Raw genomic sequence first — 20,387 nt, 5'->3', positions numbered from 1 at the left:
AAATTTCTCTATTCTAAAACAGATTACCCATATATTCTCCTGCCACATGCATGAAGTTTTACTGAATTTCTAGACTTTTCAATGAACTTTAGCCCTAATTCATTTTGTACACCCTTCAAAGGCAAGTTTCCCATGTTTTCAGCCTTCTCTTTCCCATGACTTTCATTCTGTTCTTCTAGATGCTCTTCAAGAAAGAAGTAAATCACTTTGCTCATTATATCCAGACTCTTTCCTTAATGTTCAGGAGCAACAAAGCACCTTTAGTTTAATTAGGCAAGTATATGCCCACTCAATTCCTTTCAAGCCATACCCAGCAGGACCAGGAAAGCCATGCCAAAATGTTACCAGTGTTCTGGGTGATCTGGCGCTTGGTTATCATCTGTTTGCATTTGGGATCCATCAATTCACTGTTCTTATTTTGCTTCAAGCATTGCAACATAGTTTTGGAATCCGCTTCTGGACAGAATCTCTGCAAAGAAACAAAGTTTTATAAAAGTAGTTACCCAAATATGGCAATTAACACCATATTTGTCACTCTTACATCTTTTGGGGAGCTTATGACAGAACCTAAAGGTATCACTTGGGACGAGTGATACCCAGTCTCAAGTTCCCCTTTATCTATTCTCTACTATATTTCTCACATTTCTTTTTACTACTTGTTTCCTATTTTGGATAGGATGGATTCCCTACTTACATGGCTATGCTACATTACACGGCCTCTCATAAGCTTACATACTGTTTATGCATGAACGTAACATTGTACCAGGTGACCACGTAGCCCTCAAGCCACATCTACCCAATCCCAATGGGAAATTTAGGAATTACCCAGCAACCAGTGTGAACAGGGATGTGGAAGAAGGACCTATCTGGTTCACCTCTTTAACCAGAGGGGCTATAATCCTACCAAATCCTGTGGAGCCAGCCCCTGTACACTTGTTAGTGTCCTTGAAGTCAGAGATTCATTTTGCACTAGCGATAAACTCCATCTCTATCTGCTAATCCACAGTCTATTAATTATAGTCCACTGTTATCTTAATATGGGGACATGGATTGCTGACTGATTGGTATAGAAGTCATCAAAATCTTACAAACCTCCCTCAAATCAGAGCCTGACATTTCCACTTTTACAGAGGACTCAATTCTTCCAGACCCAGCTAAAGAGACTTCTAACTTTCACAATTCTCTTTGGAGTTTATTGATAGGGTGAAGAGTATCATTTTATTTTAAAGGGAAGCTGAAATAAGGGGTTAGCACTTTAAGTTTAATCTCTTTGTATGTGTGGACAAATAAAGGAACTGACATCCAGGTTCTCCAGTCAGCCCTGCTGCAGGGGGCATTTACTGGAGAAGTAAATGAAGCAAAACAACCTGTAGAACTAAAAAAGCCTTTGATGGTGATAGATGGATGATCAGGATATTTGATGGTGGCTTCCTCAGTATACCTACCACAAACCGCGCTCAAAACCAATCACATATTTAATGGACATCTATTTACTTGTTCCTCAGGTCAAAGTGAGGTTAGCTATCTTAGCTTAATGGTTCTGAAACTTGAGTTTCATTGGAACCCCCGGGGGCTTGTGAAAAAAGAAGGCACCACTCCCAGAGATTGACTCAGAGATTGGGGTGGGGCCTGAGACTTTGTAAGTTCCCAGGTGGTGCTGACGCTGCAGGTCTAGGGACCAGACTTTGAGAACCACAGCCGTAGCTGTATAAAACAGGTTGACACTGAGAGATTATATGAATTTTCTCTGAAATTTAAAGAAGTTTGTGTTTTTGTTACGTTGACTTACCCTGTGCTCAACCCTTGGTTTTGGGTCCCTTACCTTTATCATCTGCTTGCAGACTCTCATGAGTGTATAGTCTAGTTCTGGGTCCATCATCTCTGTCTCCTGCAGCTTAAAGACTTTCTGGTGGCAACGGGTGCTCAGCTGCTTCTTGTTTTCTTTCAGACATTCAATAATCTAGGGCATAACAGTTACGGGCAAGTTAAGAGGTGGATCAGGTACTGATAATCCATGTTTTCTGACTGAAGCATTAAGTTCTTAGTACATTCCTCACTTTTTTATACAGGTACCTTTCATTTCTAATTCCTAGGTAATAGGAATCAGGATGTCCTCACAAAGGAGAATTATATTTATAGATTTACAACCCCAAGGCTAATAGCAAACCAAATGTATAAAAATTATGGATAGGGCTTCCCTGGTGGCGCAGTGGTTGCAAGTCCGCCTGTCGATGCAGGGAACATGGGTTCGTGCCCCAGTCCGGGAAGATCCCACATGCCGCAGAGCGGCTGGGCCCGTGGGCCATGGCCGCTGAGCCTGCGCGTCCGGAGCCTGTGCTCCGCAACGGGAGAGGCCACAACAGTGAGAGGCCCGCGTACCGCAAAAAAAAAAAAAAATATGGATAAAGAGCAGGTTGTACTGGAGTCTAAGGGGAAGGAAACCCTCTCAAGATTCCTGGTTTCTTCTTCCTTCCAGGGCTATTCCTTGTCAAGATTCCTTTTGGAGCATACATCAGGCTCTCTGTCTTTCCCTGGAGCAATAACCCTGACTCGACAGTAAGCACAAGCCAGGAAGTTCAGTTCAATTCACCATTTACCACATGAGAAAAGAGCATTAGATGCCAGCTATGAATGAGACTCAATCCTTACCTTTGAAGACTATATAGTCTCACAGGGCAAAGTTATATAAACAAACAACTACAATAAAAAAGATGAGTGAGTTAACATAAAAGAATAAAGTGCCATGGGATAGATTTTAAGATAGTGAATTAGGTGTATCCTAAAACCTCCCCTTCCCTACAACAAACTTTTAGCTACTATAAAAAAAAGGTAAAGAAAGAAAGCAGATGGGAAGCTGCAGTAGCTAGGGCTGTAGCATGTAGTCATGAGACTTCTAAGAAATCCTCAAGGCACAACCAAGAATCACCAAATACAGTTTACCCTTCAATGACAAGGGTTTGAACTACACAGGTCCACTTATATGAGAATTTTTTTCAATAGTAAACACTACACTACTACATGATCTGTGACTGGTTGAATCTGTGGATGTGGAACTTCAGATAGGGAAGGCCCAACATATATGGAGGGCTGACTCTATACACAGGTTTTTAACTATGTGGACGTGCAGCACTCCTAACCCCATGCTGTTCAAGGGTCAACTGCAGTTAAGGAACACTAATACCATAAGAAAGATGATAAACAAAATAAATCAAGGCCTCAAAACTGAGGGGAAAAGGCAACAGAGCAATCAAACGTATATTTAATATCTTCAGAACAACAGAGAAGAAAATAGTAAATAAGAATCAAGAACAGGTAGTTATGAGAAGAACCAGTGAGAGATGTTACAAATGAAAAATAAGTGAAGGGGACAAGATGGTGGAGTAGAAGGACCTGAGCTCACCTCCACTCGCAAAAACACCAGAATCACAACTAACTGCTGAACAACCATCAAAAAAGACTGGAACCTACCAAAAAAGATATTCTACTTCCAAAGACAAGCCACAGTGAGATGGTAGGAGGGGCACATTAATGATACAATCAAATCCTATACCCACTGGGTGGGCGACCCACAAACTGGAAAATAAGTATATCGCAGAGGTTCTCCCATAGGAGTGAGAGTTCTGAGCCCCACCTCAGGCTCCCCAGCCTGGGGGTCTGGCATCGGGAGGAGGAGCACGCAGAGCATTTGGCTTTGAAGGCCAGCAGGGCTTGATCGCAGGATTGCCACGGGACTGGGGGAAACAGAAACTCCACTCTTGGAGGGCTCACACAAGGTCTTGTGTGCACTAGGACCCAGGGGGAAAAGCAGTGACTTCATTGCTGGACTTGGAGGGTCTCCTAGAGAAGCAGGGGGTAGCTGTGGCTCACTGCAGGGACAAGGACATTGGTGGCAGAAGTACTGAGGAGTACTCATTGGCGTGAGCTGTCCCAGAGGCCACCATTTTGACACCAAGACATGGCCCCCACCCAACAGCCCTTAGGCTCCAGTGCTGGGATGCCTCAGGCCAAACAACCAATGGGGCAGCAGGAACACAGCCCCACCCATCAACAGACAGGCTGCTAAAAGTCTTCCTGAGCCCACAGCCGCCTCTAAACACACCCCACTGACATGGCCCTGCTCACCAGGAAACCTGCACAAGCCTCTTAGCCCAGCCTCACCCACCAGGAGGCAGACGCCAGAAGCAAGAGGAACTACAATCCTGAAGCCAGTGGGACCAAAAACACAGAAAGTTTGACAAAATGAGATGGCAGAGGAATATGTTCCAGACGAAGGAAAAAAGATAAGACCCCAGAAGAACAACTAAGTAACGTGGAGCTAGGCAATCTACCTGAAAAGAACATTCAGAGTAATGATAGTAAAGATGATCCAACATCTTGGAAAAACAATGGAGTTACAGACTGAGAAGATACAACAAATGTTTAACAAAGAGCTAGAAGATATAAAGAAGAAACAAACAGAGATGAACAATATAATAACTGGAATGAAAATACACCAGAAGGAATCAATAGCAGAATAAATGAGGCAGAACAGATAAGTGAGCTGAAGACAGAAGGGTGGAAATCACTGCTGCAGGACAGAATTAAAAAAATAAAAAAGAATGAAAAGAAATGAGGAGAGTTTAAGAGGCCTCTGGGACAACGTTAAATGTAACAACATTTGCATTATAGGGGTCCCAGAAGGAGAAGAGAGAGAGAAAGGGCCTGAGAAAATATTTGAAGAGATGATAGCTGAAAACTTCTCTAACATGGGAAAGGAGACAGTCACCCAAGTCCAAGAAATGCAGAGAATTCCAGGCAGGATAAACCCAAGGAGGAACACACTGAGACACATATTAATCAAACTGACAAAAATTAAAGACAAGCAGGAAATATTAAAAGCAAGAAGGGAAAAGCAACAAATAACATGCAAGGGAATTCCCATAAGGTTATCAGCTGATTTTTCAGCAGAAACTCTGCAGGCCAGAAGAGACTGGCATGATACATTTAAAGTGATGAAAAGGAAAAACATACAACCAAGAATACTCTACCCAACAAGGCTCTCATTCAGATTTGATGGAGGAATCAAAAGCTTTCCGGATAAGCAAAGGCTAAGAGAATTCACCACCAAACCAGTTTTACAACAAATGCTAAAGGAACTTCTCTAGACAGAAAAGAAAAGGCTATAACTAGAAACAAGGAAAATATGAATGGGAAAGCTCACCAGTAAAGGCAAATATACAGTAAAGGTAGGAAATCATCCACAAATATGGTATCAAAACCAGCAGTCATGAGAATAAGAGAGTACAAATGCAGGATACTGGAAATGCATTGGAAATTAAGAGACCAGCAACTTAAAACAATCTTGTGTATATATATAGACTGCTATATCAAAACCTCATGGTAACCACAAACCAAAAATCTACAATAGATATACACACAAAGAAGAAAAAGGAATCCAAACACAACACTAAAGACAGTCATCAAATCACGAGAAGAGAAAAGAGGAAGGGAAGCAAAAAAACCTACAAAAACTAATCCAAAACAATTAACAAAATGGCAATAAGAACATACATATAGGTAATTATCTTAAATGTAAACGGATTAAATGCTCCAATCAAAAGACACAGACTGGCTGAATGGATACAAAAACAAAACCCATATATATGCCACCTATAAGAGACCCACTTCAGATCTAGGGACACATACAGACTGAAAGTGAGGGTATGGAAAAAGGTACTCCATGCAAATGGAAATCAAAAGAAAGCTGGAGTAGCAATACTCATATGAGACAAAACAGACTTTAAAGACTATTACAAGAGACAAAGAAGGACCCTACGTGATGATCAAGGGGTCACTACAAGAAGATATAGTCATGAGACTATGTAAATATATATGCACCCAAAATAGGAGTACCTCAATCTATAAGGCAAATGCTAACAGCCTTAAAAGAACAAATCATCAGTAACACAATAATAGTGGGGGACTTTAACACTGCACTTACATCAATGGACAGACATAAAATCAATAAGGAAACATAGGCCTTAAATGACACATTAGACCAGATGGACTTAACTTACATTTATAGAGCATTCCATCCGAAAGGAGCAGAATACACATTCTTTTCAAGTGCACATGGAACATTCTTCAGGATAGACCACATGCTGGGCCATAACGCAAGCCTCAGTAAATTTAAGAAAACTGAAATCATATCAAGCATCTTTTCCGACCACAACACTGTGAGGTTAGAAATCAACTACGAGATAAAATAGCATCAGAAAATATAAAGTACATAGGGATAAATCTGACAAAAGATGTAGAAAAGCTGTACACCAGAAACTAAAAATCATTGCAGATATAAACCAATAAGAAAACCTAAATAAATGATAATATGAGGGGAAAAACACCTTATCTATAGAGAAAGAGATTTTAGTAGATTGAATTTTGGTTCCCCAAAAGATATGTGTAAGTCCTAAACCTGTAGTTGTGAATGTGAATATCTGGGAGAAAAATTCTTTGCAAAAGTAATTAAGTGAGGAATCTCAAAATGAGATCATCTTGAGTTATCTGGATGGGCCCTAAATCTAATGTAAATGTCTTTATAAGTTTATAAGAATAAGAAAATATACATAATACACAAAGGAGAGACACAGAGGAGAAGGTCATGAGAAGATGGAGGCAGAGACTGGAATCATGCAGCCCCAAGTCAAGGACTGGAACCACCAGAAGATGGAAAAAGCAAGGAAGATTCCGTCCTAGAGCCTTAGGAAAGAAAGTAGTCTTGCCAACACCTTGATTTCAGACTTCAGGCCTCCAGAACTGTGAAATAATAAATTTGTTTTAAGGCACCCAGTTTGTGGTAATTTGGCAGCTCTATGAAACTAATATACAGATGCAAGAATTACAGTGGACCTCTCATCAGACACTATGCAGAAAACAGTGTGAAGTGAAATATTTAAAGTATTGAAAGAAAAAAAAATCCAGCAACCCAGAATTCTATATCCAGCAACCTAGAATTCTATATCCAGCAAAACTGTTCAAAAATGAAGAGAAGAGGGGCTTCCCTGGTGGCGCAGTGGTTGAGAGTCCGCCTGCCGATGCAGGGGACACGGGTTCGTGCCCCGGTCCGGGAAGATCCCACATGCCGTGGAGCGGCTGGGCCCGTGAGCCATGGCCACTGAGCCTGCGTGTCCAGAGCCTGTGCTCCGCAACGGGAGAGGCCACAACAGTGAGAGGCCTGTGTAGCGCAAAAAAAAAAAAAAAAAAAAAGAAGAGAAGATAGACTTTCTCACACAAACAAAAACAGGGAATTCATTGCCCATACATGCACCTTGTAAAAAAAATGTTAAAAAAGAAGTTCTTTGGGCAGAAGGGAAAATATATAGGTCAAAACCTTGGATCTACATAAAGAAAGGAAGAGCATTAGAGAAGGAAAAAAGTGAAAAAAATGATTTATTTTTCTTATTCTTAGTTGATCTGATAACTGCCTAATAACAATGTACTGGGAGACCATAGCATATGCATAAAAAGTGAATAATAGCAATGTCACAAGGGATGGGTGGAAGGAACTTCAAATGCTCTCTAATAAAATACATACACTATATGAGAAAAAAAAAGAAATGAAAAATAAAACCCAACTGGTAGTCTCTCTAAAGAGCAGGATGGAAAGTACTAAAGGACAAATTATGAAGCTGGGAAACAGAACTGAAAAATTACCTCAGTGTAGTACAGAGAGATGAAGAAGTGAAAAGCATAAAAGAAAAATTGAGAGACATGGAGGACAGATTCAGATGCTCCAAATGTCTAACAGGAGTTCCAGAAGGAAGGAAAAGGAAGGCAATATTTGAAAGGTTTGAGAATTTCCTAGAACTGAAGTAAGACATGAATTCTGAGACTGAATGAGCCAACCAGGATAATGAAAACAAAAACCATACCTAATTATATCACAGTGAAATTACACATCATTAAAGGTAAAGAGAAAACTCAGAGGTAGATTAACTACACAGAAATGAGAATCAGATTGACATCAGACTTTGCATCACCAACAGCAGATACTAGAAGATAACAAAGCCATTATCTCAAAGGCTAAAGCACCTGGCAATGCCCTGAACTAGAAGAGGTAGATGAGTCAATGGAAGAACATTAAAAACAAAAACAAAAGAACACTTGATTGCATTTCATTCCTGACGATTCTGGGTAGGGCCCTGTTCTGTGAATTAGGGAAAGAAAACCTCCCATGATGGTTCTTACGTGACCTCTAGTTAAGAACTTCTCTGCAATGGGATCATGAGGGAATAATTTTGGAGGTGCAGAGTGTTGGGAAAGCTATAGAGAGGAGGAGGCATTTGAAGGATAATTAGGAGTTTACTAGGCAGACAAGGTGGGGGAGGACAAGGTAACCTGAAAGAGGAAAGAGAATGAATAGGTGACAAAGAGGAATGAAGGTGAGTAAAAGTAGTCTGTTTGGGAAAAGCAGCCTGGCGTAGCTTAAGAAGGGATGATCAGGCTGGATAGGACGTGATGGGGCCTATCTCACCAGCACAGAATTAATTATTAAAAAGGTACCTTCACGTTACCTTTACAATTAAAAAATAAAAACAAAAAGTTACCTGAGCATTGCCATATTGCACAGTGGAACAGTGGTTCTTGATGTCACTCTTGCAGGCTTCATACAGATCTGGTTCCAGACGGATGTCCTCTGTCTGTATGAGGGGGAACCAGCATGGAAAAGTGAGCTTACTCTAAGCTGGAGAGATCAAATGTTCTACATATTTATTTGTTGATTGGATCTTGTCTGGTGGCCATAACTTCTACACAGCTAAGTGGCGGCAGTGTGGTCACTGCAGTAAACGGAGAAGTAGGATTGAGTTTCAGTTCTGCCACTACCTAGCTACAAGGCCTTGGCCTTTGTTTGCAAAATGAAATGCTACCATCTACTCTGACCCTTTCACAGGACTGCTGTGCCATGAAATAAGATAGTATGATGTGGAAACCACTTTGAAAGCTAAAACCATTATACAGATGTAGGACTCTACTTTTATTATTATTATTATTTTACTGAAAGAGCCAGGTTCAAATCTGAGGACCCAAAGTTTCTATTATAGAAATATGTTTAGGCCAGTTCCACTTAAACATAATTACCACAGAATCACTACCTCTGTATGTGAAAATCTGGTACTGCAACTTTGGGGATATTAATAATACCTGGTGTCCATTACTAGTTTTTGCTTAGACTGAGGTGAAGTAAGTATGATTCACAATACAAAACATATTAAAATATATTTTTAGCCGTCTTAACGTGGCTTAGGCTTATCCTCAAAAGTAAAGTGAAAAGTAGTGTCCTCTCATAGTGCGCACTGTGGGTGGCTTCCCAACATCCACCTCCCCTTGATTATCAGTAAGCTCATCAGTGAGTGCATCCCCTGATGGGGGATGGGGCACAGATCTCAAACTGACACAATCAAATTGAGGAGAAGGACCTTTATTTCGTGCTGGGGGCAGTTTTCTCTTGTTTCTATTTTCCTGCTGGAGATGAATATTGCAACAGGTGGCCCAGTTGTTGCGGGCAGCCATTGTGCGGCCATGAGGGAAACCAGCCTTAACAACGAAGCTGGTGTCCAAGGCAGCAGACTGGAGAGGGAGAGACCCTCGATCCTCGAGGACATTATTGATGCAATGACGACATCACATGCTTACAGCTTGTCTTACAGCTGGACTTCCAGTTATGTGTGGTAAAAAATACTTTATCATTGAAAAAAAGGGAAACAAGAAGCTGTCCTATGGTAGAATTTTAGCACGCAGCTCCAAGTCTTAACCATCACGCCTGTGGCTAAAATCTTTCAGTTTGCCCTCACCCTTCACCTAACTCTCTAAGCTCTGCCCTGTGGTTTCTGGACCAGAGGCTGTGCTCTGCGGCATTACCATCTCCAGCTCCTCCACCCGCAGCTGCTTGCGGCACTTCAGGGACACCCTGTGTTCCTTGGCTTCCTGGAGAGTGTCGTTGCGCACAGTGGTGCTTAGGCAGATCACCACGTCCACCCTGCCAAGAAAAGAAGAGGCCTGAGACTGGCTGGAGCCACACAAAGGCAGATGGCCGAGAACTGGGCTGGGGCAGGGGCCACATCATCCCCCCAGAACCCAGGAACCCCTTTACCATGGTTTTGAATGCCTTTCCTGTAAGTCTCACTGTGTTTTCAGAGAGCTAAAAGCAGCAATTTGTCTGTATAGGTCATAAAAGTTGGGCCACAGCTCAAATGCTGACAACATTCCTGGCTGGTGGGGAGGCCAGAGAGGGGACATACGTGCAAGGACAGTTCAACACTTGTTTTGATGAAAACATGTGACCAGAGAGGAATGCTACTCTACTCTTAACTCTGGACAGTGTCTTTGATATACTGAGAAAATCATGCCTGAAAAGTACAGAAATCTAAGCAAACACGGGAACTTGGTTTATATGAGGGGAACTGTGTTCTAGAAATGCACCTTTGCGAAGAGCAGCATGGAAGAATCTGGGCAGCCATGCTGTAAAAGCTCATCACTCTCCTCGTTAACACCTAGTTCTTAAATGAATACAGCTTTTGTTTCTTCACTACATCTCTAACTCAGTGAAAGCCTCTGCTGCTTCCCTGAAGAGATGACACAATGGAATGATGTTCGGAGGAAATCAGTAAACATCTTATTCACACTGCAACGTGCTCCTCTAAGTATACAATCTGTATGTGCTTCATCAGTTAGATAGCCTGAACCTGGAAAAATTAAAAATGCTCCTTTAGGATGTAGGCTCTCCATATCAGAACTACCACCACCAGGTGTGGCTCCAGGCTGCTATAAAGAGGATACGTCTAGACAATCCAAGTGTTTGGCCATACTACCAAAGGAGGGTGTAGGAGGCCTGCAGGGCTAATCCTGTCAGAGAGCAGCAGGCCACCTGACATCTTGGATGCTCATTCAGTAGCTAAGAGGGACTTTAGGGAAGCCGAAAGAATCAATTAAAAGCTACATACTTCTTCTTTATGTTGGGACAAAGTTTCAACACGTCCTCCTTGCAGGCCATTTTAAACTTGTAAGAGAACCGAAAATCCTTCATCTGCACCTAAAAAAGATGATGAAAAAGAAAATCAGAAGCTCTGTGACAAGGTCTCATCAGCAGCGCTGGGCGTAAATGTATTCACACACCGTTTGCAGCGGCTAATAGCTTTTCAGGCCTGTACAACTCTGTCTCTCAGACTTCATGACCTGCTAAGCTCCCCATGGCATCTTTTGCTCCAAGCACACCAGCTTCTAGTCACACACAGGCTGTGACTCTTCCCCCAGATCTTCCCGTGGTTTGCTCCCTCACTTTTCTTGATGCTTCTATTCAAATACCTCCTTCTCAAGTCCCTTTTCTCCATCACCCTGCAGGCCTTACACTGCTTTATTTTTCCTCACAGGCTCACCTGAAACTATATATTTATTTGTAAATGTATTTTTGCATCTTTGTTTCACAAGAATGTAAACAAGTCAACAAGGGCAGGGTCTGTCTGTTCTCCCCTGTCTCCCAGTGCCCACAGTCCAGAGGGCCTCAGTACCATGTGGGGATGGCAGTCAGGGAGGCTAGGTGCCCCAAGAAAAGGTCAATTTTACATAGATGACTGGATTTCACCCTTCTAGGAAGGAAGTGCTTGCTTTATCAGAAATACTTCCTTTAGACATGTGGTAACTAAGGAGACTATGGTTTAATCTTCTTATTCAAATGCCAGACCTGGGTAGTATGATTTAAAAGAAAAAAAAGCTTAGATTCTAGTGTACTGATACACATTTGGGCTGCTGCATTGAACAGATATTTGGAAAAAATGATTTTTCACAGAAGAGGTGCCCTGATGTTCTGAAAGAGGAAGGGATTCAGTAACCATCCAAGCAGTCAAGACAAGAAGGATGTGCCAGGTGTTACTGACCAGCTGGAAGTGGGTGACTCCAATGGCGCACTTCTCATTCATATCCTTCTGGTGTTTGTTCTGTATGAGACACTCCATCAAGTCTCCAGAGTCTATCTGGTTATCTGCCACATCCTGGGGAAGGTAGTGCACGTTTAAACTTCTTTTGTAACTATTAATGAACAAAGCCTGCACCCCAGCACATACAAAAAATGCAAACGAGATTGATTCTAGAGCCTTTACAAATAAGACACATCACAAATTATGTCAAAATAAGTCTGAGACATTACAAAGTATCAACACTCAGGGGAATAAAATTTACGCAGCAAGCTGCCCTCCCTGCGTGAAGCTCCAACAAGAACATGTACTATGCAGGTCTTTTAACTCTTTTCCTTATATGATGCCGGCAGCTGGCTTTAGGGATAACATCTAACATTGTCTGCTGATTGTCAGATCCTTATGGTTCCTGGGTGTGTTTCACTCCCACAATTTAGGTAGTTGAGTAAGTGACTAAAAGTAATAAAGTAACGGAATTCCCTCAACATCAGGTACAAGGAGAGAGCTGGCAGGGGAAGCCACATTATTGTTAACAAATCCCGGCTGTATGTATCAGAAGCAATTCAGCCTTACAAATGGGGCTTCCCCCTCCCCTCTTTCCTTACAAAGGGCATCTCAGCAAGTGCTGTTAACCAACGATCTGGTCACCTACGAGGGGTAAGCAAATAAAGCTTCCCAGGATGGTGGCCCCTCTTGATGTTTACATTTTCAACTTTAACTGGTGAAAGTTGGTTATCACTTAGGAGCAATGTGAGCTGAAGACAGAGATGAGTTCAATACATGTGGGGGCCGGAGCCCCAGTGAAATTGGTTCTGTTTCTAACCCTTGTTCCTCTAGACATCACTTACGTGGCAAAAGTTCTGAATTATGGGCTCGCAGGCTCTCATCAGCAAGGCTTCTATTTGAATATCCTGCAGAAGATTAAAATATCAGTAATTCTTTTTTTTTAACATCTTTATTGGAGTATAATTGCTTTACAATGGTGGGTTAGTTTCTGCTTTATAACAAAGTGAATCAGTTATACATATACATATGTTCCCATATCTCTTCTCTCTTGTGTCTCCCTCCCTCCCACCCTCCCTATCCCACCCCTCTAGGTGGTCACAAAGCACCGAGCTGATCTCCCTGTGCTATGCGGCTGCTTCCCACTAGCTATCTATTTTACATTTGGTAGTGTATATATGTCCATGCCACTCTCTCACTTTGTCACAGCTTACCCTTCCCCCTCCCCATATCCTCAAGTCCATTCTCTAGTAGGTCTGTCTTTATTCCCGTCTTGCCCCTAGGTTCTTCATGACCTTTTTTTTTTTCTTAGAATCCATATATATGTGTTAGCATACGGTATTTCTTTTTCTCTTTCTGACTTACTTCACTCTGTATGACAGACTCTAGGTCCATCCACCTCACTACAAATAACTCAATTTCACTGCTTTTTATGGCTGAGTAATATTCCATTGTATATATGTGCCACATCTTCTTTATCCATTCATCTGTTGATGGACACTTAGGTTGCTTCCATGTCCTGGCTATTGTAAATAGAGCCGCAATGAATATTCTGGTGCATGACTCTTTTTGAATTATGGTTTTCTCAGGGTATATGCCCAGTAGTGGGATTGCTGGGTCGTATGGTAGTTCTATTTTTAGTTTTTTAAGGAACCTCCATACTGTTCTCCACAGTGGCTGTATCAATTTACATTCCCACCAACAGTGCAAGAGGGTTCCCTTTTCTCCACACCCTCTCCAGCTAAAATATCAGTAATTCTGCTTTAGAAAGAGCCAGGGGTGGAGGAGGAGCAGTTTCTTTCTCTGCATCAGTATCATCTGATGGGTAAATAGTCCAGTATGTACATTTGGAAACTATTCCAGTATTTCGGTTAGGTAGCCCCAGCACAGACAGAACAGCAGCTCTACGCTACTTCTCTAACGCTCCTTCGTTATACTTTGAAAGGCAAGTTTTCTAGAGGCAGATTCCCCTCGTGCTTGAGCAAGAGAGAAGACAGAAGTAAGAACTGTGGGGAGAAAAAAACATTTAAAAATAATATTAGAGTATAAACAACTCTACCCCAATAAAAAATAAATAAAATAAAATAAAAAATAATATTAGAGTATGTAAAGCTTTGGAATTTTTCCCCAAAGCTAAGCAGTTCAAAATGAAAACAGGAGTAACTGACGTCTATCATTCTGTCCTCGAACCAGATGACAAACTACTACCTCTCAGGAACACACGCTAACTGCCTTCAAGCTGAGTGACTGCTGTGCAGCATTAGCTGCTGAAATAACATCTTCCTTTAAAGAGTTACACACCCCAGGACATCCTCATCAGCCCAAAATGAGACAGGAGATGACACAAGATAAAAGAAGGCAATGCATTTTTGAAAAATAGAAAGAAAAAAAAGACCCTAAGAAATGTAATTTTATGTATTGCCAATTTTGACAACTTAAATGGTCCTGAAAGGCTTATATAAAAAAAAGATAGCTATTCCCTGTTTCCATGATTTCTGGCCCTACAAGACAATTTTCACATTTTAACTGCCCCCGGCAATACTCTCTGTATTTCAAATAGTATGCCTATGCTTATGAGGTTTTTTAATCTCATTTTTTGTACTTTAGTGAGTTTTAGGATGGAACAGGGATAAACATGGAATAATATTCAATCTTCCATGTTTAACTGCAAATCCCAGGCTTTTATTTTATTTCAGTGTACACACAAACATTACCAAATGGGGACTTCCCTGGTGGCACAGTGGTTAAGAAACCACCTGCCAATGGGGGGGAACACGGGTTCGATCCATGGTCGGGGAAGATCCCACATGCCGCGGAGCAACTAAGCCCGTGAGCCACAACTACTGAGCCCGCACGCCTAGAGCCCGTGCTCGACAACAAGAGAAGCCACCACAATGTGAAGCCTCCGCAACACAACCAAGAGTAGCCCCCGTTCGCCTCAACTAGAGAAAGCCCACACGCAGCAACGAAGACCCAATGCAGCCCAAAATAAATAAATAAATAAGTTAAAAAACCAAAACAAAAAAACATTACCAAATGACCTAATTGAAAGAGCTAAGGATGACAGAACAGGAATGCTTGGACTATTCTTGAATGTGATTAAGGGATTTGAAGTATAGCTGTTATCTTTTCTTAAAGGGGGAAAAAAAGATTGGTCTCGTCACTGTGATAATTCTAATTTATGAAGAAAACCGAAGGGCTAAATGCAGTGTTTAGCTACAGAAATGAGGAAAGGGGTTCAAGAAGCATCACGATATTCTTCTTTAAAAAGCAAACAGAGAATCTGACAAGGTTTCTTTTGTTCTACAGGGAATCTGAACTCTCAAGAGTCTCGAAACAAAAGAACTAAGAAGAAATGAAAGGCTGCTGACAGGGCACTCTCCTTCCATGAGCTGAAAACTGCTTACCTCGGATTCTAACTCGGTGAGGTTGCCGACTATATCTCTGCACTCTACAGCCAAGTCATCAAGATGATCCTGGAGGCATTCAAGCTCCTGCAAATAAAAAGGCACTCTCTTAGCATTTGTCAGTTATATAAATAATCAAGGGTAGATGAGATACCAGTGTCCACTTCCTTTTCAGTGGTCTTCCTTTTCTTTTCTTTTAAACAACTTCACTGAACAGAATGCTAGAGCTTTGAGTCCCCAAACTGGGATTTTTGAAAAGATAATTATTTGATGTATCAGGGTGGTTAAGAGGGTCAAGGGGGTACAGCAGCCATGCAAATTCTCCAGAAGGCCAAACTGATAAGTCCAACAAGAATCAATGTTCAGGTGTCCTCCGAGTCTAAAAATCTTATCAGGCCTTTACTCCATTCCGTCAACACCCTGCTAATCTGCATTTTGATAATGATCATTGGACAAAATATTCACAGTGAAAGACATGGCATATTCTACGACTCTTCGTGGGCAAGTAGGTTAGGACCCAGTTTCAGGGTCTGAAACACAGTAGAGAGCTGATAGCTCCTGCAAATCAAATCTGGGATTCTAACCCTAACCCACATAAAAGGATCCTCTGAGGGTAGCTGCAAAACAAGTGAGCACACTAGGGTTTGAGTATCTAAAAGCTATCTTACCTGGGCTTTGGAAACTGAGCTGGAGTTACCTTGTAACATCAGTCTACTGCTATTCCTTTTAGAGACTTAGAGGTTTTAAGTTTTATATTAACTTACTTTCCCAAAGAACATGAACACCTATTTCTCAGCAAAGGGCTCTGTTAAAGGATCAAGTTTAACTTACTGACTATTCTGCAAGAATCTCTGTTTCAGAATTAGAATGGGAAGCGAGGAGAAGGATTGTGGGAATTATACAAGAGCCAGAAAGGGGGTGGGTGGGGGGACCCTAAAGGAAAATGCATACAACTTTTGGGAGGAGATAAATGGCTAAGGGAAAAATTCCACTCATGGACTCCCTTCCTAAGTTTAGCTTCACAGTGATGGGCTGTAATGTAGCGCAGCTTTCCCACTGTTACTTTACAGGGCATATGAAAGGAAACTGTTTCATGGGATTCCATATGACTATATCCCTTGTTTCGTTAGACAGAGGCAACAGAAAGCTAAACTATATGGCATTTCCTAACAATAAATTCGACAGAACTGTAGTAGGCCCAGGAAACAGACTGCTGAAAATGATATTCCCAGGCCCAACAGATCTGAGTAGGCATCATGTTGCTTTTAAAAAATGTCCAATTCCTGCACATGTGACTTTCATTAGTTTAATCCCAGGGGGTGTTTTGGAGTGGTACAAATGGAGCCGTTCGTGCCTCCTTCTAGTATTAACGGGGCTTTAAATAAGTAGCTATTCCTCACTGCATGGTTCCTCTGCCTTGATCTAAAAGACAAGATACCTTCCCACCTAATTTGCTAGAATGCAACAACGTATCTTTTTTTTTTTTTTTAACTAGGCACAAAATCCTAAGAAACCATTTATAGCATGCACATTAATTCTTGGGGCTGCTCCTTTTCTACACTTTCCTGTACGGAGAGGTTATAATAAAATGGAACAAATGCCTGGCTAGGATTAGACCTGAGCTCTAGGTAAGTTAAGTCAATACCCTTCATTTCTCTGAGCCTCAACTGTATCAATTACTAAATGGAAAAAATAATTCCATTTCTACATCTCTTCTAGGACTGTCGTAGGGCAAGCATACTATTCATGCATATCAGTATTCGCATATCGATGTATATATTTATACTCTGCCTTCCCTCAAAAGGACCTAATGTAGCTTACAAAAATGAGAAAAGAAAAAAAAAGGGCAAGATAAAATCAATTAAAAATGAGTAAAAAAGAGAAAAGAAAAAGAAAATATGTTAAGGAAAGTGGAATGAAGCCAGTAGTAAGTTAGTACACAAAATGCCTACCACAAAATCTAATACACCTGCTAAAGGCACGCCATATCTTTGGCTGGAGGCTTTCTAAGAGGCAGCACAAAGAGGGAAAACAATCAATTACAAAACATAATAACCATAACATTAAAACAAACTAACTAAAAAAAAAAACAAAAAAACCAAAAAAAACAAACTAACTGCTTAGGAAAAGTACAATTATAGAGACCAAAGAGAACATTTTCCTCAGGATTTCTTATAGAAAGAACAGTGACTAATATAACAAATCACACACCTGTGAAGCTGATGGAGATGGATTTTACGGTGTTTGTAGTCTATATAAAATGTTAATCATGAACATTATTATTATTACTACACCATAAATAGGTAGTTTTGTCACCTACCTGTCCAGTCTCTGTTTTTTCACTGCACCATTTCCCCAGATCAATCAGGCACTTATCCTGAAGGGCAGGATCCAGCTTAACGTCCATGGCACGCTGGTGTAGGATCCTCTGGACTTCAGCTCGGCATTCCCGTGAGAGCTACATGAGAAATAATAAGCAAAATACTTCAAAGGTACCAAAACCAAAACCAAAAGACACTAGATAGAACAAATCCGTTGTCAGGAAAATAACAAATAAGTTTACAGTTATTTGAACCAAACTTTAAACCTCGAATCTCTTCCAGAATAAAAATGTTCTAGGAGGCTTCTAAACACCTTTATCTCTAGGAATGCGATTATAAATACATTAGGCATTTTCTAATATACTGTATGAAACAATATTCTTTTCTCAGAGTATCCTGATAAAAGTGAATTAGGACTGAATCACTATGTTGTATACCTGAAACTAATATAATACTGTAAATCAACTATACTTCAATTAAAAAATGAACTGGATTTGTTCAGATGAGGTAGAGAGTTTTTTGTTTAGGAAAATTAATTTGCCACTGCTCTATGAATGTAGAGTGGAATACTGGGTCTGATTCAAGAGAGAATAAACACTTGGGTGAGGAGAACTGAGTTCAAATTTACCTAAACTCGGAACAAGCAGGTGAGAGTTACTTCAGGTCAGAACCCGACTCTTCTAGATAAGTTAATGAGAATTAGCAGAGGGTCAAACAGATGAAAACTAATATTTTGGGGAGAGTTGTGAGAAAGCTGTCATTGACAGGTACAGTCAGCCTCTCCTCCTAAAAGAGCCAACACATCTGGAGGGAGGTATGGTGGGGATAGAGAGTAACTGCTTAATCGGCATAGGAGTTTCCTTTCGGAGACATGGAAATATTTTGGAAGTAGATAGAGGTGGTGGTTGCACAACTTTGTGAATGTACTAAATGCCACTGAATTTTTCCTTCTAAAATGATTAACTTTATGTTATGTGACTTTAACCTTGATTTTTAAAAGAAGCCTATTTTTTAAAAGGACAGCATACCAGATTCCAACTCTTTCTTTATTTACAAAGACAAGGAACCTCCTACTATAGTGACTACCAAGATGCTAGGATTTAGGAGCTCCTGTGATTAATGACAGGCTCATTATATGAAGAAAAAAGTAACAACAAATTTCCATATTTTCTTACATAGCAAAATAAAAACTGGGTTAATACTGCAGTAACTAAAGTATGACATTTCTTTCTGTCTGAGTCTCCTCATTCTGAATCCTAAACAGTCAGACTTTTGCATTAAGCTCAGAAGGGGTATTTGCAAACATGCCTGTGAAATAATACCATCTATATTTTCTATAACAAATGCAAGGCTGATATGCAATAGAGTATCTCAGAAGGCTTAAAAAGGCCACCCTGGAGAGCAAGCAGCATGTCAGTATGGGACCGGAAGGCAACAAATGTTACCTGAGAGCCAAGCAGACACAAATATACCAACAAGAGGCAGTACTCAGGGCAGACAAATACCAAGAGAGTGGGGCGTGGAGGGTGTAGCTCCAGCGAGTGTGCTGTCCGAGGGGCCTCATCAAGACACGCATTATGGGCTCTGCTGCCAAGGGCAGAAGCCTAAAAACCGTTTGCACCTTGGCTAAGAGCTTCTAATGGACCTTTAACGCTAAATACAGTTAGGGTAGTGGCATTTGTCTATTTGTGATTTAGATTTTGGTAATTTTAAGAAAAACTGGAAATGTCCCCTCATTTTGTTAAAAACATAAAATCAGATGGAAAGAAGCTGGTAGAACAATTCTACGTACACTCACTGAATGAAGAAGCTTCTAGGAGTGCAGCAACCCCTCCCCGCGAGATATACTAACAAAGTTTTCCTAGGATGATAGGAATCGCAACAATTCACAACAAATGAATTAAATGATGACAGGAAGAAATGAAGTCAATATTGAGTGCATACCCTCCTGCCCTGTTCCTCAGTGCGATAGGCATGTCGGTATAAGCAGGAGAACACAGCTCCAGGAGGCATAAGTTCACTGGTTTCATTCCAACCGTGGGTGTGGCAAAGACGAGATGCATCTCCCTGGCATTTGCGGTATAAGACAGGGTCCAGCCTGTAAGGTTAAGAGTTAAGAGATAACCACTCTTACTATACCTTTCCTCCAAGACATGCTCAGGGTTTCTGCAAGGTGCTTGTTTGTGTACCCGCCAACAATCACTTCTAGGGTAATGGAGACAGCAGGTAAGCACAAGCACATTCCTGAACTTCGTTCTTCATGAACACACAGTGGTCAATCTGTAGAAGTTTGTTAACCCTTAATATAGAAGATTTAAGTTCTGCCTCAAAGATGGTATCTTCGTGGGCTTCCCTGGTGGCGCAGTGGTTGAGAGTCCGCCTGCCGATGCAGGGGACATGGGTTCGTGCCCCGGTCCGGGAAGATCCCACATGCTGCAGAGCAGCTGGGCCCGTGGGCCATGGCCGCTGAGCCTGCGCGTCTGGAGCCTGTGCTCTGCAACGGGAGAGGCCACGGCAGTGAGAGGCCCGCGTACCGCAAAAAAAAAAAAAAAAAAAAAAAAAGGTATCTTCGCAATGTAAGGCACACAACGTTACAATAACAGACTCAGCACTGACATGCCCTAGCTGAAATGAGACAAGGGTTGTAGCCATCACCAGGCAATTCACAACTTTTACTCAGTACTTTTTCTGAGTAAAAGTCAATCTTACCT

At 41.3% G+C, this 20,387-nt stretch overlaps 1 protein-coding gene across 2 annotated transcripts in view; it reads right to left on the bottom strand.

Annotated features, from left to right (window-relative positions):
* The window catches only part of GLG1 (golgi glycoprotein 1), a 147,446-nt gene that overhangs the window by 10,945 nt on the left and 116,114 nt on the right, over nt 1-20,387 (bottom strand). For both annotated transcript variants that reach the window (XM_082606384.1, XM_082606383.1), the window contains exons 11-20: nt 19,621-19,774; nt 17,676-17,813; nt 15,356-15,442; nt 12,794-12,856; nt 11,910-12,023; nt 10,980-11,068; nt 9,898-10,015; nt 8,586-8,678; nt 1,823-1,960; nt 346-469 (exon numbers count right to left, since the gene is read on the bottom strand). In XM_082606384.1, the coding sequence (XP_082462510.1) occupies nt 346-469; nt 1,823-1,960; nt 8,586-8,678; nt 9,898-10,015; nt 10,980-11,068; nt 11,910-12,023; nt 12,794-12,856; nt 15,356-15,442; nt 17,676-17,813; nt 19,621-19,774 (1,118 nt within the window). The remainder of the gene's footprint in view (nt 1-345; nt 470-1,822; nt 1,961-8,585; nt 8,679-9,897; nt 10,016-10,979; nt 11,069-11,909; nt 12,024-12,793; nt 12,857-15,355; nt 15,443-17,675; nt 17,814-19,620; nt 19,775-20,387) is intronic.

This window comes from Mesoplodon mirus, assembly GCF_964341445.2.
Source record: "Mesoplodon mirus genome assembly, chromosome: 19".
NCBI classification, from domain to species: Eukaryota; Metazoa; Chordata; class Mammalia; order Artiodactyla; family Ziphiidae; genus Mesoplodon; species Mesoplodon mirus.
The sequence above is the reverse complement of the archived record's forward strand: the minus strand, read 5'-3'. Positions and strand labels throughout refer to the sequence as shown.